We start from the raw sequence: 27254 nt of genomic DNA, 5'->3' as shown, positions 1-27254 counted from the left end.
GATCCCCTGGAGAAGGGATAGGCTGCCCACTCCCATATTCTTGGGCTTCCCTGGTGGCTCAGACTGTAAAGAATTCGCCTGCCATGCAGGAGCCACGTGTTCAGTCCCTGTGTTGGAAAGATCCCCTGGAGAAGGGAATGGCAACCTCCTTCAGTATTCTTGCCTGGAGAATTCCATGGATTGAGGAGCCTGGCAGGTTACAGTCCATGGGGTTGCAAAGAGTCAGACATGACTGAGTGACTTTCACTTCACTTCACATAAAAATTCAATCCTTTTTTCTTTTTTAAATTATTATTATTATTATTATTAATTATTGTTCTTTTGGCCACACCCCATAGCATGCAGGTTTAGTTCCCTGATAAGGGATCTGACCTATGCCCTCTGAAGTGGAGGTGCTGGAGTCCTAACCACTGGACTGCCAGGGAATTCTCAATGCTGTTCTTTTCTATTTCAGTGTATGTCCAAGGTCCCTGAGGATCTGATTCTGCTATTAGTTGTTTCTATGACGTCTTACCTCTGGTGCTTTGTTTCCTTCTGTGTTTTGTGATTTTTTTTTCAATATTTATTTATTTGGCTGTGTTAGGTCTTTGTTGCAGCATTCGGAATCTTCTTTTGTGACGCACAGACTCCCTAGTTGTGGCACATGGGCTCAGTGGTTGTGGCATGTGAGGTTAGTTGCTCCATGGCTTGTGGAATATTACGTCCTTGACCAGGGATTGAACCTGCATCCCCTGCATTTCAAGGGAGATTCTTAACCATTGGACCGCCAGGGAAGTTCTCTTTTGTGATTTTTGATTATGAGGTCATATTCCTTGAAACTTTGTGGCCTGGGATGAAAATGGGTTCTTAGGCTGAGATATGCTTTTACTTTGTAAAAGAGGCAGCTTTTGAGATTGGCTTTGTCCTTCAGAGGTATGGGATAGGGATGAATTTCAAATAGTAGAAAGGCTTAATCAGAGTCACTGTGGTGGGAAGCCCTGTAGGTCTTGTTGAAGAAGAGTTGTTTTCTGGAGGATTATGTTTATGAAAGAGGGTAGCAGGGAGGATTAGATTGGAAAAGGAACCTTGTAAAGTTCCTTGATTACTATTGTTGTTCAGTCGCTCAGTCATGTCTGATTCTTTGTGACCCCATGGACTGCAGCACGCCACACCCTGTCCTTCAGCATCTCCTGGAGCTTGCTCAAATTCGTGTCCATTGAGCCAATGATTCCATCCAACCATCTCTTCCTCTGTGATCCCCTTCTCCTCCTATGCTGGACTTTAAAATTGAGTTTAAAGTCCCCTTGATTACTATGCTAGACTTTTAAATCTTTTCTTTTGTCATTGAATGTTCTAGAAGAGGGCATTGACTTTTTAAAGATTTTTGTGACACCATTATGGAAGATGGATAGGAAGAGGGTTAGACTGGATATTAATGGAACTGATGAGGAGACCAAAAAAAGAATCCAAATGAGAGTTAATTTATTATAACAACAGATTTTTATTGAGCACTTGCTCAAGCTGTACAGGTTCTTAGTTCCCTGACCAGGGATTGAACTTGGGTCATGGCAGTGAAAGCTTGGAATCCTAACCAAGGTCGCCTGTGAACTCCTCCCCTGTCTTGTTTTTGTAGAATACAGTCAGACCTGCTTCTGGCCTCCCAGAGTAAAATCAGCAGCTCAATTTCTATACAGGTTGAATGTGATGACAAGGAAGTACAGGGTTCTCAGGGGAACACTTCAGAGAGTTACTTAACTGAGACTCTGGGGGTCAAGGACAGCTTTCTGGGGAAATTAACTTTTCAGTTGCAACCTAAAGGTTGCATAGAGGATGTGAAGAGAACAGTATTCTAGGCCATAGCATGTGCAAAGGCCTAAAGATGGGAGAGAATTTCCTTAGAGAACAGCTAGTAGAGTTGTGCTCAGCAGATTGGTACAGTTGTTTCATGAGAAAAATTCAGCCTCTCAAACATTCTTGTTTAAATGACGAATTATTTTTAAGAACTTTATGTTAGTATCCAACCTTTGAAATAAATGGAATTTAACCCAGAAGACCCTGGCATTTAGGCCCAGATTTCCTCACTAGTTTTTATTTATTTGTTTGTTTGAAGCACCAAGTTAGCTAAACTACCTCAGGCTCTTACAAGTGCTTTGAATTTGGTGTTCCCTGGGCTAGAGCATAAAATATTTTAGGAGGATTCTAGAGAGGTGAGCAGGGACCCAATTATTTTGGTTTTTCAAGTCAAACTAAAGAATTTGAGCTTGATCTTGTGAATACTGAAGCCACTGAAGGGTTTTTAGAGGGGAGTGACATGATTCAGTTTGAATTTTAGGTTACTCTGGCTGTACAATTGAGAATAGATTCACAATTGTTAAGGTTAAGGGTGTGATACCAGTTAGAAGATTGTTGCCACTATCCAAGCCAAAATGTGTGACCTGGGGATGGAAGTGGACAGGTCTGACAGAGACATTGGCAGTAGTTTCCAGAGAAGTTGAATGTAGCAGATGAGGAGTCAAGGGTGATGCTCTGACTTTTGTCTGGAGCAACTGACTGGATGTGGGGAGAATAGGAAACCTGGGAAAGAGGAGCAGAGGAGAAATAAGGTGGTGGATGCAGTCAATGTTATGGAGGGGGGGAAAAAAAGAACCATTGTGGAGGTATAATGAAAGGGATTGGCAATGGATTGAAATAGAAGGCAAGAAGGACAGAGTTAAAGATGACACTTCACTAACAAAAACAGCAGAAGAGTAGTTCTGGAAGTTAAATTTGAATGCTTCTATGTTCTCAACAAGTTGTTATGTCCAGTAGAATTTGAAGTGCCTGTAGGATTTGTGAGTGGAATTGGCTGGGAAGCTATTGGAATTGTGAATCTGAAGCTTAGAACATCAAGATGGAATGAAAGTCTGGGCAGTCACCTATCTAGAAGGGATCACCAAAGCAGAGCTTTGACAACATTGTCAAGAGTTTTGTAAAGGGCTTAGTATAGTGAAAACAACTTAGTATTTGGATCTAGTACTTGCTTCTTTCACTATGGGTTTGTTTTGCTTTTTTAATAAAACAGTATCTGTCTTTTTCTAAGATTTATTTATTTATGTCAGCGCTTGGTCTTCACTGCTGCTTTTGGGCTTTCTCTAGCTGTAGTGAGCAGGGGCTACTCTTCATTGCAGTGCACAGGCTTCTCATTGTGGCGGCTTCTCATGTTGCTGAGCACAGCCCTAGGCTCGAAGGCTTCAGTAGCCGTGGAGCTCGGGCTTAATTGCTTTGTGGCAAAGGGGATCTTCGTGGACCAGGGATCGAACCTGAGTCCCCTACATTGGAAGCAGATTCTTAACTACTGGACCACCAGGGAAGCCCCTGTTTTTCATTCTTAATATTCGTCGATAAAGGAGGATTAAATGAGAGTCAGATAGTATCTAGAGCCAGACCTTTGGGTTCTTATTCCAGCTTACTAGCTGTGTAACCTTGGGCAAATTATGTTTAACCCCTCTCTGCTGTAGTTTCCTTACTGCAGAGTGAAGATAATAATAGTATAACTTTAAAAGGTTGTCTCATGCTGGATAGCAATAAAGTGCCTGAAACAGTGGCTGGCACAGAGTAAACAATTCCTGTTAGCTGTATTGAATATGCTTTATAAACTGTAAAAATATGGGTTAATAGAAAAGAAGAGGGTTATCTTTGAAGGAGACCCACTTTTAAGGGATGAGAGGAAGAGAACTTTTATTTTTATTAAATTTTTTGGCTGTACCAACACAGCATATGGAACTTCCCCAATCAGGGATTGAACCCACACCCCCTGCAGTGGAAATTCAGAATCTTAACCACTGGACCACCAGGGAAGTCTTTTTTTTTTTTTTAAGTAAACATTTCTTTGGGAAAATTTTTAAAAAGAGGACTGAATCAGAATCTTGGGATAACCAGGAAATTATTATGTCAAAGAAGTTTTGTTTTTTAAAAATATTTATTTATTTGGCCTTACCTGGGCGCAGTTACAGCATGCTGGAGCTGCATTGTGGCAGGTGGGATCTTTAGTTCAGGCATGCAAACTCTTGCAGCATGTGGGATCTAGTTCCCTGACCAGGGATCGAACCTAGGCCCCATGTCTTGGGAACAGAGTCTTAGCCTCTGGACCCCCAGGAAAGTCCTCAAGGAAGTTTTTATCGGGAGGATGTGATCAGAATTATTGGTGTGGTGATGATTTATAAAGGATTTGCCATCTATTTCAGTCAGTACTAGTCACCCCTTCTTCTTAAACTCTTAGAGCCATTTGGCCCATAGTTGTATATTGTTATATTTAATATTGAAGTAATAATTTGTAAAACAATTTACAAAGAGATTTAATAATCTCATCCACTTCTCACAACTTTCCTGTGAAGTAGATGTTGTTATCTCTATTTGGTAAATGAGGAGATTGAGGCCCAAGCAATAGACTTGCCACCACAGTTAAAAACTTAAAACAATTTTTTAGATTTAAAAAATGGGGAAAAAAAATAGATTTGCCTAAGCAATAGAGCTTGAGTTGCAGTCTAGGTTGTGAGATACTGAATATCTTTTGATAATCTTGTTTGCTTAACTAGATTGTGAGTATCTTGAGGCCTGAATCTAATCAGTAATTTCTTTTTATCCTGTGTAACTCAATGCTGAGTGAAGACTGGCCATGGTCAAGAATAACATGCTTTTTCTCCCCTCTGTCTTCTAGCGCCCTCACAAAGCCAATGCTGAGGAGATGACCAAGTACCACAGTGATGACTACATTAAATTCTTACGCTCCATCCGCCCAGACAACATGTCCGAGTACAGCAAGCAGATGCAGAGATGTAAGTGCATTCTGTTCCCTCTCTACTCTGAAGCCCCGTTAGGTCCCCCTTCTAGTTGGAGAGACTCACCCTCCCTTCGCTTGTATCCCCCATTCAGGTGACACCTGATTTCCCCTGCTTCCTAAGGGTACCACAGTGCTTCTTTTGTCTCAGGACGGGCTTTGTTTCCTGATTGTAAGGAATAGAGACTGAACATTGTCCAGTTAGGTTCACAACACCATCCCCCGCAAACCATGATTGTTGTAATGGGAAAAGCACGGGTCTGGGAGAGGGAGACAGGTGATACAGGTCCTAGCTCTGACACTTAACTGACTGAACAAGTCACTTCTCAGGTTTTTCTTTTGTAAAGTGGCCTGGATGGCATCCATGCAGCTGTAACTGCTCTGACTATGTGAGTGTTAGTTGAGAATTTAGCAGCTACTTAGGACAGACTCTAGGTGATGTCATCTTTGAGTTGAGGTGATTCTGCCCCTGCCCCCTGGAACTTGAAACCAGCACAGGTATCATTTCAGAAGCCACACTCAGCTTGTAGGAATTATGGTGATTGTTTCAGTTGTGGGGGAAAATATGTTCAAATTTGGGAAGAAACTATCATACATGATTTCTCCCTTGTGTTATTTTAGAAATTATCATGTAGCACCTAAGATCTCATAATAAAACAGTATAACGGTATTGTCTAGAAGAAGATTTGAGTAGTTTATGATAGTTTATTTTGGAATACCAGGAAACCTATGACACTTTCTTGTTACTACTGGCCACAAGGTAGTCTGATTCCTAAGGCAGAAATTTATCTGTTACAATAATTGTGCACTGCTAATGATTACGGAACTACAGAGACCTTTTTGGAAGCATTAAGCTTCTTTGCCACCCACAACTCTAGGACCAGCTGTCCCATCTAAGGTATTTACTGTCTAAATTGGCAGGGTCTTATTTCATTCTGTCTCAAGGTGAGACAGATTCATTCCTTTGCTCTCGATGCCTTTAGGGGATTCCAAACTTATTTAGGCCAGTGATCAGGCTCCACTCTTAGCAGAGAGGGCTCTCATTAGTGAAGCAGCTTGGTTTTGCAGCAAAAGAATGAGCTCTGATGTCTTAGTTTGAAACCTGTTAGCTCTACCACTTACCTATGCATGTGTTCTTGAGGAAGTCCCCTAGCCGCTTTGAGCCTTGTTTTCTCCTCTTTATTTTTTTTTTTTTTTTTTAATTTTATTTTATTTTTAAACTTTACATAATGTTTTCTCCTCTTTAAAAGGAAGACGGTAGTGCCTATTTTATAACAGAGTTTGGGGGGATAAGTAAGATAATGTATTTAAAGCACCAACTGTCAGTGAAAGTGAATAGTAGCTTTTGCTCTTATGACTTACTGCTTTTATTATTTTCAAATCTTCCAAGGCAGACAACATGTTAGGCCCTTGGGTGTGCAGTATGGTTCTGGCTCCCAGTTTGCTCCATTTTCCCCAAAACCAGCTTCTAAAGTTGTACATTAAAAAATTAGGTCTGAGATTTTCTATCGTTGGAGGTGGAGGTAAGAAGGATGAGGTTTTTTAAGAACTTCAGGGTACTGACTGACATGAGCCAGAGAGATGCTACTTAGTGCAGTGCTTTATAACCAGGGGTGTCTACAGAGAGAACAACAGGGATGACGAGCTGAGCTCTTTTTCAGTATTTACCAACACCTAGCCTAGAAAGTTAGACTTTTCTGGGGGGTCAGTGGTAAAGAATGCACCTGCCAACACAGGGGGTCTGGGGTTCAGTCCTTAGATTGGGAAGATCCCTTGAGAAGGAAATGGCTACCCACTGCAGTGTTCTTGCCAGGGAAATCCCAAGGACATGGGAGCCTGGAGGACCACAGTCCATGGGGTCACAAGAGTGCGACACGGCTTAGCAAATAAACCACCACTATGAACCTGAGAAGTTATACCTCTAAGAAAACCAAATAAGTCAGATTTCCTTGCTCTTGGCTAGAATGTAATTTAAATGCTTTGTGTTCACTTTGAGACTTTGAGAATCTAAATTAGAAGTTCTGATCTAATATTTAATAATGGGAACATAAATAAATGCATTTTGGTGGAGGGCAGGTAGTCTATCAAAATATGAGGCTCATGGTAGAAACATGATAAAAGGAACTTGTGCTAATAAAATGTGGAAGCATGCTTTTCCATTTTATAAACCTACAGAGGTGAAATGACTTTCCCAGCAAAATAGTGGTAGGATGGAGAATGGAACTCTAGTTTACTGACTCTGGAGTATTTTCATTTATCTGTTTATTTTGGATGCGCTGTGTGGCATGTGGGATTTTAGTTCCCGGACCAGGGATTGAACCCACATACTCCACATTGGAAACATGGAGTCTTAACCGCTGGATGCCAGGGAAGTCCCTGGAGTATTTTAAAATATGTTGCAAATAAAATAAAAAGTATAAAAATACTTTCAGGCACACAAAAAGTATAAAAATAAAGTAATGAACATCCATGTTCCTATAATCAGCCTAAGAAAGAAGATATTACCAATACAGTTGAAGCCCCTGGACACCTCTATTTGATCACATGCCCTTTTTCTCCTACTCCCTCTCCACCCCGTTAACACTGCCACCACCACTGTCCTGAAGGCAGTGTTTAATCCCATACGTCTCTTTCTGCGGTACGTTTTTTACTGCCTTCTCAACCTGCATCTGCTCCCATATCTCTCACCCAGTATTGCTCCCCGTCAGTCTAAAGCCAAGCTAAGAATGAGAAAAGTATTTATAGTGGGAAGAGAGAAAACCCATAGAAAAGTCCTCCCTAGTCTCATAGATTAGTCCAAGTGAGAGTCTGCTCTCCCGTTTTACCCCTTTTCTGTCTGTAATCACACAGCTCCTGGGAATAATGGAATGGCCATTTGAGCCGCATATTGATGTGGGGCCTGAAGGAAAATATTTTTTCTCATTTCTAAAATACCAATTTCTTCCCACGGGGGCTCCACATCAAACAGGAATATAAGCAAAGCTAGAAACCCAGACATGCCAAACCCACCAAAGGAGGAAGCCGCCAGAGAGGGAAATCAATTGCCAATGGATAAATAAATAGCCTGGCCTCAGGGACCAAAGTTCTTATTGACACAGCCTCCCAGTGTTTACCTGGGAAGTGAGGGAGAGGGCCACCTTCTGCTTGCCCCCTTATGCACACCATCCTTCCTCATAGCACTGTTCTTGGCAGGGCTCCAGATCAGAGCACCCTCCCAAGCTTAGGGTAGTACTAGGATTGGTAGCTCTTGCGGCGGCTGCAAACCTTGAGCTTCAGCTGTGGCTCAACAGGTCACCACAGTCTAAGCTGGGCTCTCCTACTCTCCTCACCCTAGGGCTCCCCGTCTTTGCTCCGTTTTTATTGATAATAGTGGATGCAGTGTGAAGGCTGAGGCAAGAGAACATGGATCTAGCCCCAGCCTTGCCTCTAACTTCTGGGTATCATTGATATCTCAGCGGTTTCCTTTTTTGTGAGAGGAGACTTGGAGCTGTAAAGTTCCTCTCTAGCTCTGAGTCTGTAGACTTCAGATGTGCTTCCCTTCCTGTCTTTTTCATTTTATTTGCATTATTGTTTGCATGTGTTTCCACATTATGTGTTAGTTTGTACTTTTACCCTTTTAGGCCTGAAATAACTTTCCTCCAGTTGTCATTTGTTGTAGTAGAAAGAGCACTGAACTGTGGGAGTCAAGACACCTGGACTCTGGTTCTACCACTGCCTGGTTATATAGCCTTGGGCAAGTCAGTGAACTTCACATCTGTTTGTTCCTCTGCACAGTGGGGTTGATATTGGTCCTGTCCATCTTTTATGGAGTTGTTAGGCAGATTCAGTGAGATTGTGTATGTGAAATTACTGGGGAAAAGGCCAGAGTATATTTTCGTGGGCTTTTAGGACAGACAGACCAATCCTTGAATACTGCCTCTGCCATTCACTGGGAGTTACCTCATTGAGCCTGTTTCCCCACTTATAAAACAGGACCAGATCCTACCTAAGAAAGTTGTGTGAGCATAGACGACACCAAGTATTTAAAGCATTTAAAAAAAAATAGATAAATAAAAATAAAGCACTTAGCATGGTATCCGGCATGTTGTTAAGCATCAGTGGAGGATAGTATAGGTCTCTGTTCTTCGCTTGCTTGTTGACCAGCTGGAGTAAGATCCAGGAACAAACCCAGGCTGGAATAAGAGGCTAAATTTGTCTCCCTCGGGAATGAAACAACATTTTCCAAGTACTTATTTACTTGCTGAATGCTTCCCATGTAAGGTTTCTATTAATCTTCTCAAGAATTAGGTGAGGTGGATATCATTATTGCTTGTTAAAGATAATGAGCCAAAGCTCAAGGAAGTTAAATGACTGGACCCAGTTTCACAGCCAGTAAGCAGGAGGGCCTGGACAAGAACCCAAGCCTTCTGAATCCAAATGCTGTGTTTTTCCCATCAGCTCATAAATATGTAAACAAAACCAAAAGGAAATTGTGGAAACTAACCTTTTCGTGTTTTTTCAAGTCAACGTCGGTGAGGACTGTCCAGTATTTGATGGCCTGTTTGAGTTCTGTCAGCTGTCTACTGGTGGCTCTGTGGGTAAGGAATATATACCCTTCATTAAGGGCTATTCTGGGCTGTACCAGTGAGGTCTGTCTTTTAGTCCACTGTCCCAGTGAGGCTGACCTGTGACCATGTAAAATGGTCCTGTGGGTTTTTACGTTAGGTCCTTAAAATGTTATTCTGCTTCAGTCCGAGGCCAGGTTCAGTCTGACATGGTATAGATATGTGTCCTTGCCTGTCCTTTCCTACTAAGACATCCTGTATACAGGAACTCCCTGCAGACCTCATGGGGTTGTTGAGATGCTGAACATAAAAGTAATTTGTGAACTGCAAAGTGCTGTAAAAATAGGAAGTGTCATCATCTGTGTCTTACAAAAGAGCATGGTAATTACATTTAGAGGTCAGAAACACTCCCCACGTATCTCCCACTTCCATTAGTAATATCTACGTTATCTCTGGGATCACCCTACCATTTCTTAACAAATATTTATTTTTCTGTGATCATCGTTTTTTCTCCTCCCCTCTCCCTACCACCTCCCAATATAATCTCAGAAAACAAAGAAGTATACAGAGGAAAAAAACTGACTACAATCACACTCTCCATGGGTAACCATCATTACCATTTTGGTATTTGTACATCCATGCTTTTTTCTTTGTGCACGTATCTAGACCAAACATATATTCATCTATATTTTACAAAAATGTGTATGTATAGTTTTGTGTCTCCCTGCTACGTTTTTTGCTTAGTAAATCTATATATATATATATATTTTTTTTGGTCATGCTATGTGGCTTGCAGGATCTTAGTTCCTGGACTAGGGATTAAACCTGGGCCCGTGGCACTGAAAGTGCTGAGTCTAACCACTGGACTGCCAGGGCAGTCCCTACTTAGTAAATCGTTGAAATTTGTCTGTAATAATGTTTAGCATGGTATCTAGTGGCTACATGATTATTCTATGCTATGGACCAACTTCAGTTGATATAATTAGTCCACTCAAGTTGCTCTGTGTTGGTGTTTTTTGGTCTGTTTTTTCTACACCATGCAGCTTGAAGGATCTATCTTAGTTCCCTGGCCAGGGACTGAACTTGAGCCCTTGGCAGTGGAAGCATGGAGTCCTAACCACTGGACTGCCAGGGGATTTCCTCATGTTTTTATTGCTGTTAAAGTCACACTGCCACAAAGGCATTTGCACACATGGTGTGTATTTTTCTCTCACTTCTTCTTGGACCTATTTGTACTTCAAACCCATGTCTACTACATTGGTATCTTCAAAATATTTTGACCATGAACCACAGTAAGAAATACATTTACACTTAAAATCCAGGTTATGGATGCACTCGTACACACACATCCTCTCTTGCTCTGCAGCTAGTTTCACAAGTGGTTACCTTTATTGTTACTCTGCTATTTTTATTCTATAGTCTATCTCATTTAAAAATACATATATATATATATACTAACCATAGCCCACTAAACCAATTTTAAGGCCTACTAGTGAGTTTTACCACTTTCAGTTTGGAAAACAGTTTTTTTAGAGTAGCCAATATTGTGTTTATTCCCATTGGAGTAGGCAGAGGGAGAGGGCTAGCTGGTGAATTGTACAGTTCAGCTGTTAAATAGGCAGGTCCTATCTCTCACTGGGTTCCCATGGTTTTTTGGGGAAGGGGGAGAGAGGGACTTTGTGACAGGCTTGTGTTCTTTCTTCTGGTGCCCAGCAAGTGCCGTGAAACTTAATAAGCAGCAGACGGACATCGCTGTGAATTGGGCTGGGGGCCTACACCATGCAAAGAAGTCCGAGGCATCTGGCTTCTGTTACGTCAATGATATCGTCTTGGCCATCCTGGAACTGCTAAAGTATGCCTGCCTGGCCTTGTCTCTTGGAGGAGCACCTTAGGCCAGGTTCCCACTTCCCTCTCCCCCGGGCTTGCCTCCCTAGTTTGCTTTTCCTAGCGGCGTGCCGGCTAGGATGTGTTTGGTGAGTGTCTCTGGCCATCTTCTCCTTGACGAGGCCTTGATTTGATCTGAGCCCACGGCAAGATCAGGGGCAGGTGCTGCTCAGATCCTGCCTCCAGAATATCCCTGTGTGGCTGGAGTTGACCCTGGCTGTAGAGTAGGAAGATCGGACTTGGTCGGCTTGGTCAGGCCTCTGGAGACACCCTGCCGCTCTTCCACCTTCCTTCAGCCAGTTTCCACGTCTCTGGTGCTTAGAGATACCTGAGGGAGGCAGCCAGCCCGGTAAGCTGGGACCTGGCGCCCTTGGCGCGTCCCACTCTCAAAGAGCCCCCAGAACCCCCTGACCCCCTTCTGATCCTAGGTATCACCAGAGGGTGCTGTATATTGACATTGATATTCACCACGGCGATGGCGTGGAAGAGGCCTTCTATACCACAGACCGAGTCATGACTGTGTCCTTTCATAAATATGGAGAGTACTTCCCAGGAACTGGGGACCTACGGGTGAGAACTCCCTTCAGGGGCCAACCAGCTCACCCTCAGCTGCCAGCTCTAACTCTCCTATCTCATGTCACCAAAAACCACTTCCTGCCTCTTCTGCCATTCGGAGACCACACACCTGCCACGGTCTCTTTCCCTCTCTTGTTCTGGAAGAAGGGAATGATGGAGCATACAGGGTTGTGAGGGATGGGCGCCTCCTGACTCATTGCACTTCCTTCCTGGCCACAATTGAATTGCATTACACTGTTCAGATGTCCTAGACAGCTTGAATTTTAGGCTAGAAATATCAGGTACTCTCTCACAGGCTAGGAATTGGGACCTTTGTGAACCAACTTAAGGGTTCTTAGTATTTTTAGGTTGCCTTCCCCTTTGACCATCCAACAGAAAGCTGCTCTCTCCCCAGAAATGTACATGAAATTTTACATTTGATATTGAATAGTTAATAGACAACTTCCTCCTACTGAAGCCCATCCATGGACCTTAGGATAAGAATCCCTGGAAGCTAATTCATTAAACTTTTCTGCTTGTGTTAGCATGGATACAATGAAACCATCCACTTTGTCATGCCAGTGCCCCTTGGGTGAAAAAGTGGCATTAAGTCAGTTTGCTATGGCAAGTGTTAGAATAACTGAGCATTTACAATTTTGAAGAATTCTTCTTCCCTTTCTGCTTTCCTTCTACACTTCCCTAGAGTTGGGGGGGGGGGGGGTAGAAGAGTGAGCAATAAAGTGTTCTAGAAAAGGGTTGCTGTGGGATGGGTGTTAATTCTGTGGTCCAGCCACCTTTAACCCAGTCCAGAGGAAGAGATCTCATGTTGTGGGGGTGGGATATTCAGCCTCTGGCCCCATAAATGATTCTCAGCCTGAGTGCAGACTCAGTGGTTTGTCCAGAGACGTGAGCTAGTGTTGTCCCGCCAGTGAGGGGAATGGTGCTAACTTGCTCTGTCCCTGGCCCACCTCATAGACCCAGCTTCTCTCTCTTAGAACCACTGCCTCTTTCCTTAGCCTTCCAGCCCCTACCCTTGAGCTTCCTCCTAGCTTCATTTTTTCAGTTTTACTTTAATGTCCTTCTTGATTAGGATATTGGAGCTGGCAAAGGCAAGTATTATGCTGTTAACTACCCTCTCCGAGATGGGATTGACGACGAGTCCTATGAGGCCATTTTCAAGCCGGTAAGTGGCGTTTCCACCACTGGGCTGTAAATGGGATTGGTCTAAGGGAGGGGTAGCAAAAGCACCTCAGGGATCTTTCCCCAACGAGAGGCTGGCTGGAAATGAGATGGGTTTGAACCCTGCATTGCATGCTGTATGGCCAGTTGAGAGGACAATATTTCTCCAAGTATATATCTGAATCTTTTATCCAACACTGTTGTTATACAGGAATGTCTAAGGCATGATCTGTGTCCTTGAAGACCTCACAGTCCATGGTGTAGTCCATGGTGTGGGAGGCAGGCACATCCCCAATAGCATGTGGTTAGTGCTGTTTTTGAGGGATGAACAGAGGAACGAGAGAGAGAAACTGCTGCCTGAGCTGGGGAAAGGGTAGTCAGAGGTGATTTCACAGAGGTGGTGACATTTGAGCAGGACTCTGAGAAATGAGGAGTTACTCGTGTGAAGAAAAAGGCGGGAGCTGGAGGGGAGGGGTGGCAGAGGGAGCAGCACCAGCAGAGGCGCGGGGGTGCCAGTATGCAGCAGTAGGCCTGTATGATGCGGGGAGGGGTGTTGAAGGATGTGGTAGAAAGTACTTGTCAGGTTAGTATTTCAAAGGGAGCTTTGAGGGCCATGCTGAGGAGTTAAATCTTCACCTGGGAGCAACAGGGAACCAACCATTACTAGAGTAGTAACCTAGTTAGGTCGCGTAGTAGTTCAGCAAACACCAGGTGCCTACTATTAAAACATACCTTGTAGTAAGGGTGACAGAGAAGCCTGAGTTACAGTCTCTGTTCTCAGTAACATTGGAATCTAGTTGTGAGAATGAGATACACAAAAGTGAGGCAGCTCTGTAGTGTGAGGCTCAAAGTCTGTAGGACCAAATGCATAGAGCAGATGCAGCTAAGGGTCAGGAGAGCTTCTTGGAGCCAGTGGTCCTGGACCTGGAGAGCAGGGAAGGATGTGGGGAATTGATAAGGAGGCTGTTTTAGGCTCAGCGTAACTAGCGCTAGAAGGCTCCTGGAAAACTGAACAAAGTAGGGAAACGGGAAGCCCAGATTGGCACTCCCTTTTCTCTACTCCGCAGCCTGGGGCAGAGTGAAAAGGTTAGGAGTGGTGAATAAGGAACAGAGGAAAGTGCTGCACCCACACTTTTCCGCCTGAACCCCAAAAGCTTTTCTTGAGGCTGGTGGTGAGCAGGTTGTGTCCTTGCAGGTCATGTCCAAAGTAATGGAGATGTTCCAGCCCAGTGCAGTTGTCTTGCAGTGTGGCTCTGACTCCCTGTCTGGGGATCGGTTAGGTTGCTTCAATCTGACCATCAAAGGTGAGTCCAGGTAGCATAGGGATGGGCAGGCAGGGTCCTGCTGGGTGCTCCTGTAACTTGGCACCCCTTCTCCCACCGAAGGGCATGCCAAGTGTGTGGAATTTGTGAAGAGCTTCAACCTGCCTATGCTGATGCTGGGAGGAGGTGGCTACACCATTCGCAATGTCGCCCGGTGCTGGACATATGAAACAGCTGTGGCCCTGGACACGGAGATCCCTAATGGTAATGGCTCCAGGGCCAGACTGGGCCAGGCAGTGCTGGAGCTCCTGTGTGCTTGAGCTCACACCCCCTTCCCACTGGCTCTGCAGCGTCTCCTTTTCAGACTCTGATTCTGTTGCTAGCCTCTTGTGATTTTCAGACCATAGCCATCAGCTTTTTTCCGAGTCCTTTAGCTGCCCCTGTCCATTCACCCTTGAGTTCTGGTCTGGACAGAATTATCAGTAGTTACAGCTTTGGAATTCATACTCTATAGGGTAATTGGGATAGTGAGGGAGAGAGTACTCTCAATGAATATTGCCTAAATTTTTCTAAACCAGGGGCTTCAGCCTTCTCCTTATACACAGGCACTCACATACACACACCCAGACACCACTGGTGTGGACCCTGGAGAATGGCTTTGGCTTTTAAACAGTTGAAATCCTACAGGTATCCAAGTCTCACCCCATCTTGAAGGCATGCTTCTGTTTGACAGTTGGGCTGACAGGCCCAGATAAACCGGCAAATGCTTTTCTCAGGGTTCCATGGTGGCCACATCTCTTAATTCTCTCACCCGCCCCCACCCCAATTAGAGCTTCCATACAACGACTACTTCGAATACTTTGGACCAGATTTCAAACTTCATATCAGTCCTTCCAATATGACTAACCAGAACACTAATGAGTACCTGGAAAAGATCAAGTGAGTATACCCCCGCCCCACACACCCCTAATTGAACATTTCAAGCTCCGGTTGGTCCCTGACCAGAGCCCAGCCAACCTCTCTACCATTGGCCATAGACAGCGGCTGTTCGAGAACCTGAGAATGCTGCCCCACGCGCCTGGGGTCCAGATGCAGGCCATCCCCGAGGACGCCATTCCAGAGGAGAGTGGCGATGAGGATGAAGAAGACCCTGACAAGCGCATCTCAAGTAAGACCCAAACCTCAGGGGCCTCTGCCTCCCTACTCTGTAGGCTCTTCTGACTTGCCTCCATGTTCTCTCCAAGCTGCCCAGCTGTTGAGAACCCCAAATGCTCGTACCTGTAGGGCCAGGTCCCCTTCCCTCGGTGTCTTTTACGGGAACGTGCAGAAAAGCATTCTTTGCTGAGAGAAAGAATCTGCTCTCTCACTGGAATGTCCCGTTACCTCCCAGTCTGTTCCTCGGACAAACGAATTGCCTGTGAGGAAGAGTTCTCCGACTCTGACGAGGAGGGAGAAGGCGGGCGCAAGAACTCTTCCAACTTCAAGAAAGCCAAGAGAGTCAAAACAGAGGATGAGAAAGAGAAAGATCCAGAAGAGAAGAAAGGTGAGTTTGGTTGGGCCAGGACTTGGGTCTTGAGCCCCAGGCCCTGGAAGATGAATTTATGTAGGGCACTGGGGGGCGGGGAGCCGACTTGGCACTGTCAGCTCCTTGGGGTACTCCCTCAGCTACGTGGGCCTTTCTGTGGTTCCCAGAAGTGGCCCACAGAAGAATGAAACTCAATTCGTCATCCTCACTGGCTGATAGAGCCCTGCCAGGTCCCAGAGCCAGGGACATGTCTGGGCTCCCCTTGGTCAGGCGCGGCTCACATACCACCCAAGCCCTTTCCCAGTGCTTCACCCGTTTCCCAGGGGGCTGCCTCCACCCGCTGTGTTTAGGCTCTAGCAGGCTGGGAAACCGGTCCAACCTGTTTGTTCTCTGCAGGTCTAGCTGGGAGGGCTTGGGATGTACTTTTCTCTTTTGTATGTCCACCGAGCTGTGATGCTGGGAAGGGGTTTCAGGAGATCCCATGGGTCTTTCCGGGGGGCTGCCCTTGACCATCCCTGTATTCTTATGTTCTAGAAGTCACAGAAGAGGAGAAAACCAAGGAAGAGAAGCAAGAAGCCAAAGGGTGAGGAAAGAACTGTCTGTCTGCTCCCTGGCATTGGAGCACCAGCCCTTTTGTCCCACCACACCAACAGGGAAAGCACAGGGACAGCTGGTCCAGCTTACAAAGGCCTCTTTCAGGGACCAGTCTGTCAGTTGCTGCAGTTCTAGGCAGAGCTAGGAAGCCCCAGCCTTCAGCAGTCACCTGGGCAGCCAGGGGCCTGAGGAAGTCATTGTACCCTTCCTTTTTCCGAGGCCTCTAGGGTGGCTTATCTAATGCCAGTTTCTGCTCTCTCCACAGGGTCAAGGAAGAGGTCAAGTTGGCCTGAAGAGACCTCTCCAGTTCTGGCTTCTTGCCAAATCCCCACCTTTATCCCACAACCCTTCAGATTTTATATTTTCTATTTCTCTGTGTATTTATATAAAAATATATTAAATATAAATATCCCCAGGGACTAGACAGGAACCAGGGCCCTGAGGTCAGGGCACACATTACTTTTCTAGTAGCTGCCTTGCAACCCATCCCTCCCAAACTCTTGAACCCTAATGGGTACTGGGTAAAAGGGATCCACTTAAGCAGCGATAGGACAAAATCTTGAAGTGCCTGCTTCGTAGCTTTGAAAAGGTGCCCTTGCTGAGCATTTGAGAAGGGGTGGCTGGGTCTTCAGGGACTCCCTGTTGTGTTTAGGCTCTTAAGGTAACATCAGCCGTTTTTAGATTGGTTCTGTTCTCATGCCTGCCCTCTCTGTCTTTCCCCCAGTTCTGCAGGTGAAGATTGGTAGTCTAGTTTCCATTTTGAGATACTATATTTCATTTTTGTGAGAATCTTTGTAATAAAATGATACATTTCTATACCCTCCTGAGCCCATCTCTACTCTGTAGTATCCCCTGGGTTCACGTCTCTGCCCTTCTGGTGTCCATGAGAACCTGGGCAAGCCTTCAACGAAACCCCAGACTTACCTGTCTTAATCCCCCCATCAAAGCTTGAAGTTGGCCAATCTTCTCACCTTCACCCCCAGAAGACCACTCATGAAAAAGCACCACTAAAGGGACAACATTTATTCCTTTTTCAAATGTTACAGTAAAACCAGGTGGAAGAGAATGGTTTTAGCAGTTAGAAAAAAAAAAAAAAGTACAAATCTGGGGTTTGGCCATTAAAAGTTATTTACAACAATGGGAGGGGGAAAAAAGACAACAAGAAGTTGTTTCACATTACAGACCTCCCGCCCACCCCAAAGCTTAATACTTGCTTACCAAGTCAAAAAAGGAGACACGGGTTGATTCACAAGCTGGAGGTTTGAACTGTAAGACATTTATAAAAACCTAGACAGGGGCAGTGTTCTCCCCAGCCCAGGTGCCACTAGGCACAGCACAAGAGACTAAAAACTCAACAGGGGAAGGCTGGACACTCAAGGTTTGGGAGTGTAGGCACCCCCACATCTGGCTCAGGGATTGGGGAGTAAACAAAACCTACTTGGAAAAGAATTGGGGAAGAAAACCAGCAATTGCCTTCGGCACAGGTGGGGACAGGGAAGGAGGTAGGGCCAAGGGCAGGAGCATTTCACATCACTAACCTAACTTGGGAAAACTGCAAGGGACCATCTTCAACTGGCCTTAAGAGGAAGACCAGATGGATGATGGGAGAATCCACAGGAGGGAGAGAAGGAGAGGGAACGTGGCTAGGGGGCAACAGCCCCTTCCTTTCTGGGCACAGGAAGGCAGCCGGGGCACCAGGTCCAGGCAGTGACCTCACAAGGACAGCACAGTTTTTGCAGCTTAGAGATCACCCACCTGCCCCCACCCAGCTACTCATTCTGCTCGCTGGCTGGTGCAGGGTCACTCTCTGGCCCCGAGGGAGTGGATGGCTCTGCGGCCTGGGGCCCTGCCTCTTCTGTGTCTCCTCCCTTGGCGGCAGCGCTGGCCTCTGCCCCTTTGGCCTGGGGCTCCTGGCTCTCGGGGGTGGCAGCAGCCTTCCCTTCCTGGGCAGTGCCCTCCTCGCCGCAGGCACTGATCTCCCCCTGCTCCTGCTCTTCCTCTGTGGGTGAGGAGGCAGACGAATCACCCCCACCCTCCTTCCGATTTCTCTTGAAGGACAGGCCACTCAATTTGAAAGGCTTCTTGAAAGAGAATTTCTTCTTCTTCTTGGGGGTCTCCTTGGGGGGGACCTCCCCCTTAGCCTCAGCGCCCTGGCTAGGGGGTGCTGGCTCGATAGCATCACCAGTGGCCCCCGCTGCCTCCTCTGTTCCGTTCACGGGGGGCGACTCCCCTTCACCTTTGGGGGATAAGTCTCCATTGCTTTTCACGTGGCCGTTCTCCTGCAGGGCAGAGAAGACCGCAATGAGGGTCGGGGCTCTAACTCCCCTCCCCCAACCCACCCAGACATCGGGGTCCCGAGTCATTCCACCGCACCCCCAGAGCCTAGTTGTAGCCTCACGCCAGCGGCATCCAGTCAAACCTCTCCCTCCTGCCCCGCACAAGGATACAGAGGCCGCGGCCGGCAGGAGGCGCTAGGGTATCGGGGCCCCCCACCCACCTCTCCCGGGGCGCGCTCTCTATTCGGCGCAGGACCGCCCGAGGCCGCGGATCCCGGACGGGCGGGGGAGCTGTACAGCCGATATTGGGCGGGAAGCCGCCCCGGGGCGCTGTTCCCTGCACCTGGACGGCCTATTTTCCCAGCCGCCGGCTTTGTGTAAAAGGCCCCCACCCACCGCAGGCTCTCTTCACATCGCGGCTCCTCCCTTAAAAAAGGCCTTCGGATATTGAGGTCGGGTCTGCGGGGGAGTGCCCTCGCCTCCGGGCACCCGCCCCGCGGCCCCCGGGCGCCCCCTTGGCGCGGCCCAGCAGCGCCTTTGTTCCCCGCGCGGCACTCGGGGCGGCCGGGGGGCAGCGCCGGGGGCCGGGGCCGCGAACAAAGAAGGCGGCGGGGCCCGGCCGGCGCCCCCTCCCCGCCCCTCCCCTCGCTTCGCCCGCGGGGGCTGCGGCGCCGAGAACAAAGGGACCGGGCGGGGGAGGGGGCGCCGCGTGTCCCGGGCCGGACAAAGCGCGCGGCCCCGGACCGGGGCCCTAGAGGGGGCAAGGTACGAGAGGAGGGGGCCAGGTCGGGCCGTGCCGAGCGCACCCACCTGTCCGTTGACCTTGGCGGGGGAAGCGCCTGCTGCCTCCTCGGCGGTCACGTCGCCCCGGGGAGCCTTGGAGCTCTGGCTGCCCATGGTGGGGGGTTCTGCTGGGGGGGCGCCCGGAGCCGCCCCGGGCTCGCGCCGCAGGGGATAGTTCGGCCGGGTGGGCCTGGCCGGCGGAGGGGTGGGGCTCGCGTTTGAGGGGGAGGGGTGTCGGGGGGAAACCAAGCTGCACCCCCGCTCCGCGCCCAACCCGCTAGCTGCGCCCACCGCCGCTCCGCTCCGCTCCGCGCCAGAATGCCGCCTGCCGCCCGCCGAGTCTCCTATATATATGCGCCCGGAGCTCGGGGCGGGGCCGGACATTTAAATGAGCGCCCAATCAAGGGGCGGAGGTGGACCCAGGCCGCGGGCCCCACTTGAACGGTGGGCGACGCTGGCGGTCTGGTCCCCCAACCCACTCGGCTCCCGGGGGCAGGTGGGGTCCAGGGCGGGAAGGAGGGAGGCGGGTCCCTACGCGAGCAGAGAGGGGCTCCTAGAGGAAAGAGAAGGGAACAGTCGTCCCCTCCTCTCACCGCCCACCTCTCAGGGTGGACGCCCTAGCTCCTGGAGTGGCCTCCATCGTCTTGGTCCCGCATTGGCAAGCTCTGTCAGTCTCCCTAGAACTGGTCGAAGGACTCACATGCCCAGACTCGTCAGCCGGCGGGCTCCAGAGAATGTGGTCATGGCAGCCGCAGGGCCCTAGCTGGGTTCTGTGCCCCCTCAGGCCGGGAGATGGGTCCGAGGTCCCGCCCACGTGCTGCCTGCCCCACCAGCCTGGGACGTCTGCCCGGCCGCAGGGTTAGTCTGGTGAGTCTGGTGAGGTCATCCCTCATCCCTTCTGTCAGTCCGTCGGTGGCCAGTCACACCAAGCCCCCACAGACAAACTCACCTTTGGTCCATCTTATCTCAGACCCATGACAAAGTCCCACCTGGGGTATCTTAGCAGGTATCTCCATCCCCATTAGAAAGCTGAGGAGCCTGAGGGTCAGAGACCTGGACATAACCTGTCTGACTTCAGCAGTCCCCAGTCACATCCGCTCCCCTACATCAGGGTTCCCCCTAAGACAGCAGAGGAAGCCCAGGAGGGGGCTCAACAACCTTTAAAACACTCCAGTTCCTCAGGAGGAGGGGCCTTGGATGGTCCCTTGAGGCCAGCCCCCAAGCTGCCCAGTCCAGCCTTCACCCCTGCCTGAGTAGGGGAGCCTGGAGACAGGGGCCGGGTGGTGACTGGAAACTGCAGCTGGAGTCTCCTCCAATAGTCCAGGCCAGGGGGAACCCCAGAGTCCTGGCTGGCCCCGGATGTGTGCGTCCGGCTGCTGCCCTCAGCCCCCAGGAGGAAGGAGATGGGGGCTGGCGGAAGCCAAGTGTTGCAAAAGCAAGGCTGTGTGTCCTGGACAGCTCAGCACGGCCCTCCCTTGTTCCCTCCCTCCTACGAGTAAGGTCTCCTGGGAGGCCTGAGGCTGTGAGGTGTGGAGACACCCCAGGGCCTGAGAAATCAGGAACTCCCACAGATCTGACGACAGGGCTGAGATGACTTCTACCTGCAGCGCTCACTCCTGTAGCCTCCACCCCCACCCCTACTCAGAGACTACAGAATGCTCTCGGCTTCATTAACGCCCTGTTTTTCAGAGTGGACAGATTCAGAAAGGGAAAATGACATGTCCAAGGGTACACAGCAGATACCAGTAACTGAGGGTAAGACAGAGTTTGGAGAGACCTGTAAAAAGGGGCTGTGGGCTATAAGAAAAGTCCCGGAAGCAGTCTCTCTTGAGATCTGGGGCTGCCTGGTCAGAGTGGGAGGCAAGAAAAGCCAGCTCTTGGGTCGGGAAGGCGCACCATGCCCTACGGCAACTCACTGACAGGACAGTGACTTCTCCACCCCTGCCAGTAAGGGATGGACATCGTGACCCGCATTTCTGTCTTGACCACAATAGGGGACCCACAATGCTGCCAGGCGCTGCCAGCTCCGGCTGGCAGAGCTCAGATGAAGGCTGTGTGAGTCCTGGAGGGGCTGGAGTCAGAGGTTAAGATCCCAAGGCCCCCGGTTTCCAGGCTCTGCTCTGGTGGGGATGAGTGACGCATCGTCAGGATGATCCGGGAGGAGAGGGGAGCCGTCAGGGGCTAAAGGATCCTGAGTCCCCAGAGCCCCAGAAGGAGGCTGGTCCACAAGGGAGCCCTGCATCCCCCACCAGACATGGAAGGAGGCTGAGGAGGGGGCACCTGAGAGCTGAATCTCTCAGCAAATCCAGGTCCCAGCTGAATTCAGCTTCTGGAAGGGGGAAGAGGCTTGGGATGCTGCGGGGGTGAGTGGGGGTGGTACGGCAGCCCCCACAGCCCCCTCCATCCACACTGCGGCTCTTTTCTCCCCAGCTGCTGCCAGCCCAGACAATGCGCCCATTGTTCTGTATCTCCAGGGGCCTGTGTGCAACTGTGTGTGTCTGTTTCTCTCTGTGTGTGACTGTGTATTGCTCTGTATCTGTCTGTGTGTGAGAGAGACTTTGTGACTCAGTGTATATGTGTGCGTGTGACCAGGTGTGTACTTTTGTAGTTGTGTGAGTCCGAATCTTTGTTTGGCAGTGTGTATTAAGGGTGAGAGAGAGAGGCTTGGTGACTCTTGATGACTTTCTGAGACTTTCTGGGTGTGTGTGCCTGTCTGTCCTTGAGGTTGGGTTGGTGACTGGCTGTGACTGCGTGTGTGACTGTGAGTGTATGTGCATGAGAGAGTGACTACTTTGTGTTCGTGTGAGTGGCTGTGTGTGCCTCCATGGGTCAGCTCGTGGTGATCAGGGCCTTTGAGATGTGAGCTTTTGCCAGGACAGAGTGGCAGGGGCAGGAGGAGTGGGGACTCTGAGATGGGCAGGGGAAGGGAAGCTGAGAGACTAGACTTTTCCCACATCTTCCATCCGTCCCAGTTCTCCCATAAAGGCACAGACCCTGGTCCTGGCCTGAGATGCTCCTAGTCCCCATGGACAGAAGGGAGTGGGACCCCAGGAGAGCCCTGAAGGCTGTGGGGGGAGGACAAAAGAGAACACTACCTCATAAAGACAGCTCTGGGGGCATGGGAGGGTCCTGTGGTGGAGATCAGATTAGACACTAGGTGAGATGTGAGTGGGCAGGATCTTATCAGGAATGGAGGACAGGCCTTCCAAGGGGAGGGACCAGCGAATGCCAAGGCCTGGAAAGGGGAAGAGATACCAGAGGACAGCTAGGTCCCAGTGGAGACCTCAGGAATGGTGACTTGGAGCAGCCCATTTCCCAGCCCCAGGGTCCCTGTCTCCTTCCAGGGAGGATCACCTGGACCCAGAGACTTTATAGTTCTAGCCCCAGCTCTGCCTTCTGCTTTAACTGTCAGCCAGTCCTCTCTCCTCTCGGGCCTCAGTTTCCTCGTCTGTACAGTGACAGCTTGGCCTCTGTGATTCAAGTGCCCAGAGACTGGAGTTCCTCCTTCTGCTCCTACGTGGCAGAGTGTCAGCTGTGAGTCACACCAGGCCCCTGCCCGCAGGGCAGGGTCAGATGAGAGACCTGTGGGTTGCATGGAAGAGGGCCCTCTGGGAGGGCCAAGGGATGGAGGAAAAGCTTCCAGTAGCACAAGGGAACAGCAGATAGTCTGTGTGGAGTGGGGATGAAGGCAGAAGCCTGTTCTAGAGCAAAGTTAAAGAGACAGGGTTCTAGGATCTGGGGACTGGCTGGTACAGGGATGGGGTGGAGACATGGGAGTGAAGATTTCTGAGTTTTCTCTTTGGGGTCCATGATCTCATCACTTAGATAGGGAATCAGAGGAAAACTAAAGCTGGAGGGGGGTTGTGGAATTTAACCTTGTTGAGTCTGAGGTGTCCAGAGAAAATTTGGGGGGCCATTCAGGAGGTAGCCTGTACGCTTCAGCACATAGGCATGTGATCATGTTTCCTAAGCCAAAGACCAAGCCTCAAAGGCCAGGGTCTGGCTAGTGACCTTAAAGGGATAACAGACAGAAGGTTTTAAGTCAGAACTGACCCCAGGAAATCTGGATCTCTGGTTGCTGCTAGTAAGAGGGTGACTGGAGCCAAGCAGTGCATGAGGTCACCCAGGAAGTCCTGGGGCAGTGGGAGCTCTGCCATTAGCCAGGCCAGCAGCAGGAGAGGGCCCCAGGGAGGCAGTCAATGGGAGGGGGAGGAGAAACCCTAGAGCACGGAATCATGGGGATCCTTGACCACTCGGGAGAGTTTTGAAAAGGCAGGAATGACCAATGGTAATAATCATAGCTGCTACCAAGACATGCCTGCTATACCTCGTTAGTGCGTGATCCAGTGTTCCCCTCTATAGAGGACTCTGAAGCCCAGCCAGGTGGAGTGTTCATTAAGCAGAAGAGGAGGAGGTCAGGTCTAAGAGAAAGTGGTTTCCAGGAGCTCTGAGGAGTGGCCTCCGCAAAGGGTCTCGCTGCTTCTGGTTTGGGAGGAGCCATTAGGGATGTCAGCAGGGCCAGCATGGCAGATGCAGGACCGGGATCCCTGGAACTGGACTCCCCAGCACCCTGGGTATGCTGAATTCTGGCTGGCTTGTTAGCAGGCCAGTCCTGGGCCTGGAACCTGAGTCTGGATACTGGGCACCTCAGGGACTCTTCCCTGGGACCCACCATCCAACCAGTCACCACATCACAGAGACAAGAGATCTGGAAAGTTCCCTTTCAGGATTTTAGGCCACTCAGCCCTTTTATTTCTCCCTTTCGCTCCCTCTTCCCCTGGTATGTGTGTGTGTGTGTGTGTGTGTGTGTTGGTAGTGGTTGTGCAAACTGGACAGGATCCAGCCACTATCTAATAGAGCTGTCTCTCTGGGGCTCAATTTCTCCAATAGCTAAGAGGTGTGTAATCCCAGCTCACCTGCCTATCTCCCCCAGGCTCAATGAGGTCACCAGAAATTCAACCCAGTTCTGGGCTGCCCTCGGCCTCTCCCTTGCCCCTGCCCCTCCCCTTTTCCCAACTTTCAGTTTCTTTTCGGATCCTCAACACCTTTAGGGGGAAGAGGCGGTCAAACCAGTGGAATGTGGATTGCTAACAAGTTTCCAGCCAAAATCCCCCATTTAGGGGAAGTCCTTTTAAAAGGGAAACTGAAACTCTCTCCTAGTCCAGTGCCAAGTCCCACCCCTTCCTCTCCACACTGCTCAGATCTTGCCCCATCACCTCTCCCATTCAGCCTCCTCCCCCAAATGATTTGGATCCAAGTTCCAACCACCTTCCAGCTTTGTGACTCTGGACAAGTCCCTTCCCCTTACTGAGTCTCAAAATGCCCACTCCATACAGCGAGGACATCCGGCACCACTTGGGGTTGTGGCAAGGGTTCAGTCTCTGACTAGACGAACCTTCAAAGTCAATGATGTGGTGTTGGAGAAGACTCTTGAGAGTCCCTTGGACTGCAAGGAGATCCAACCAGTCCCTCCTAAAGGAAATCAGTCCTGAATATTCATTGGAAGGACTGATGCTGAAGCTGAAACTCCAATACTTTGGCCACCTGATGCAAAGAACTAACTCATTGGAGAAGACCCTAATGCTGAGAAAGGTTGAAGGTGGGAGGAGAAGGGGATGACAGAGGATGAGATGGTTGGATGGCATCACCGACTTGCTGGACATGAATTTGAGTAAGTTCTGGGAGTTGGTGATGGACAGGGAAGCCTGGCATGCTGCAGTCCATGGGGTCTCAAAGAGTCGGACACAACTGAGCAACTGAACTGAACTGAACTGAAGGGTTCAGTAGGTATTGTTGTGTTGAGGCAATGGTAGTGGTAAAGAACTGGCTCCATCACGTCTCAGCTATGTGTCTTTAGGCCTGCTCTGAGCCTCAGTCTCCATATCTGTAAAATAGGAATGATGATTATACCCATTTCTCAGGGTTATTGTGAGATGAATGACCTGATATCATGACATAAAGCCCTAAGAACTAAGCACCTGAGGTGCCCAGCATGTGGGAAAAGTTGACAATGTTCCTAAGTGTGATTACGTGAAATCCTGGGCCAGGGCCATTCTCTTCCCTTCCTACCCTAAAGGGAGGAGGTGGGTGTCTAGGACCACCCTGGGATAACCTTGTATCCCCTCCATCAACTTTCTTCCTGGGCAGGTGGTGGAGGGACTGTTCAAAGGATGCTGAAGTGTTCAGAGGGAAATTTACTGGGCTCAATCAGTTCCTTAAATGGTAAAGGAATCTGCCTGTCCCCAGAACCCTGAGGATTCTCTTCCTTTTCTCTCACACTCCAGAAGTATCCCCCAGGGATCTTCTTTTAGTGATTTTTCCCAGAAAAGACATACTCTGGACACCCCTTGATGTGCACCTTGACGTGCACATCATCTGTCTCCTCACAGCTCCTCCTCACATTCTCCTTCCCTCCCATCTGTCTGCATAGGGGGGTCTGGCATCTCTGGGGACCAGCCTGCAATGCTCCAGGTTGTGCCTCAGAGATGGGACTCCCAGCCTCACTTCCCTCCTCTTTCTTCTTGGCCTATTGATCTTCAATTCTCTTGGCTTTTTAGGTCCTCAGGGCTGATCTTCTCCTACCTCAGGGCCTTTGAACAGTCTGTTCCCTCCACCTAGAATGCCTCTTTCCACTTCTCTACTTGCTGAATTTCTGCTCTTCTCTTTCTCTCTCTCTTTTTCTTGCCATGTGGCATATGGGATCTTAGTTCCCTGACCAGGGATAGAACCTGTGCCTCCTGCAGTGGAAGCATGGGCTCTTATTACCCACTGGATCACCAGGGAAGTCCCTCTGCTTTCTCTTAAACCACTCCCAAGGACTTTCCAGATTCCCCAGGAGGAAGAGATGGCTCTCCCACCACACATTCCACACTCCTGGGCTGAGAGTTCCCACTACTCAGCTGCCCAAACCAGGAACCTGTGCTGCATAACCAGGCCACTGCCATCAGCTCATCCTCCCCCATCTCCATCTCCACGATTGGCCCTTCTCACCTGGACCTGGGCCGTTTCATCAGCCTTCTCACTTGTCTTTCTGCACAAGTCCAGCCCCTCCATTCATTCTCCTCTACCTGAGAATTACTTTCCAGTAGGGGGTGCTCAATGAATAATCTGTTGACAGATGGAGTAAATGAGTGAAGGAATGAATGAAAGAAATGTAGAATCAAACACATCCCGCTTGGCTTCAAACCTTTCTGTGGCTCCCTACTGCCCTCAGAGGAAAGTCTGTGCCTTACATTTGAGATCCTCACTGATTCCCCATAGCACACTCTGGGCTTTCCCCCAAGCCCTAGCCTGCTCGCCTTCCTCTATTCACCTGGAATTGTCTTTCTTCTCTGCTATGTAAGAAGGGATGTTGAAATAATCCATGATGGGAAGAGATGGTAGGAAACTGCACTAAAGAGAGAGGGGAGAGTGAGCCAACACCAACACTTCTGGGTTAGACTAGACTCTGTCCTCGAGGCTGGGGACTATGAGCAGGGCCTTGGAGCTTCAGTTTGAGATGCCTATTAGCGTCCCCGTGGAGACATTAGGCTGGCAGTTAATAGATCTATGAGCCTGGACTCCAAAGGAGAGCTTTGGAGGCCTCCCAGATTTGAAGCCACAGGACTGGACGAGATCCACTGAGAGAAGCAGCTCAAGAAGACACCGCCAGGGCCTCTCCAGCATTGAGACTCTGGACGGGGAGCCAGCAGGTGGATTCAGCTCATGGGCAGAGAAAGGAAGAGAACCAGGAGCAGGGTATCCTGAAGACTGAGGGAGGAAATGGCTTCTAGAAGGAGTGTGTGATCTGCCAGGTCAGATGCTGCTGAAGATGGAGGAAGACAGAGGAGGAGAGATATAGGAGGGGTTTGGGGGGCA

The 27254-nt window shown here is 49.2% G+C and overlaps 2 protein-coding genes across 3 annotated transcripts in view; one reads left to right on the top strand and one right to left on the bottom strand.

Annotated features, from left to right (window-relative positions):
- Positions 1-17156, top strand: part of HDAC1 (histone deacetylase 1) — a 32196-nt gene extending 15040 nt beyond the window's left edge. For both annotated transcript variants that reach the window (XM_006054632.4, XM_006054633.4), the window contains 12 exons: positions 4676-4793; positions 9298-9372; positions 11053-11191; positions 11652-11793; positions 12869-12961; positions 14153-14261; positions 14343-14483; positions 15050-15158; positions 15257-15387; positions 15610-15762; positions 16279-16327; positions 16604-17156. In XM_006054632.4, coding sequence (XP_006054694.2) covers positions 4676-4793; positions 9298-9372; positions 11053-11191; positions 11652-11793; positions 12869-12961; positions 14153-14261; positions 14343-14483; positions 15050-15158; positions 15257-15387; positions 15610-15762; positions 16279-16327; positions 16604-16631 — 1287 coding nt within the window. In that variant the 3' untranslated portion in view covers positions 16632-17156. The remainder of the gene's footprint in view (positions 1-4675; positions 4794-9297; positions 9373-11052; positions 11192-11651; positions 11794-12868; positions 12962-14152; positions 14262-14342; positions 14484-15049; positions 15159-15256; positions 15388-15609; positions 15763-16278; positions 16328-16603) is intronic.
- Positions 17157-17346: 190 nt separating this feature from the next.
- MARCKSL1 (MARCKS like 1) lies at positions 17347-19723 on the bottom strand. Its single transcript, XM_006054634.4, has 2 exons — positions 19425-19723; positions 17347-18617 (listed from the first exon to the last, which is right to left on the bottom strand). Exons 1-2 carry the CDS (start codon positions 19509-19511, stop codon positions 18108-18110), a joined length of 597 nt encoding a protein of 198 aa, XP_006054696.2. The 5' UTR covers positions 19512-19723; the 3' UTR covers positions 17347-18107.
- Positions 19724-27254: the final 7531 nt, after the last annotated feature.

Source organism: Bubalus bubalis, chromosome 2, assembly GCF_019923935.1.
Source record: "Bubalus bubalis isolate 160015118507 breed Murrah chromosome 2, NDDB_SH_1, whole genome shotgun sequence".
NCBI classification, from domain to species: domain Eukaryota; kingdom Metazoa; phylum Chordata; class Mammalia; order Artiodactyla; family Bovidae; genus Bubalus; species Bubalus bubalis.
The sequence above is the reverse complement of the archived record's forward strand: the minus strand, read 5'-3'. Positions and strand labels throughout refer to the sequence as shown.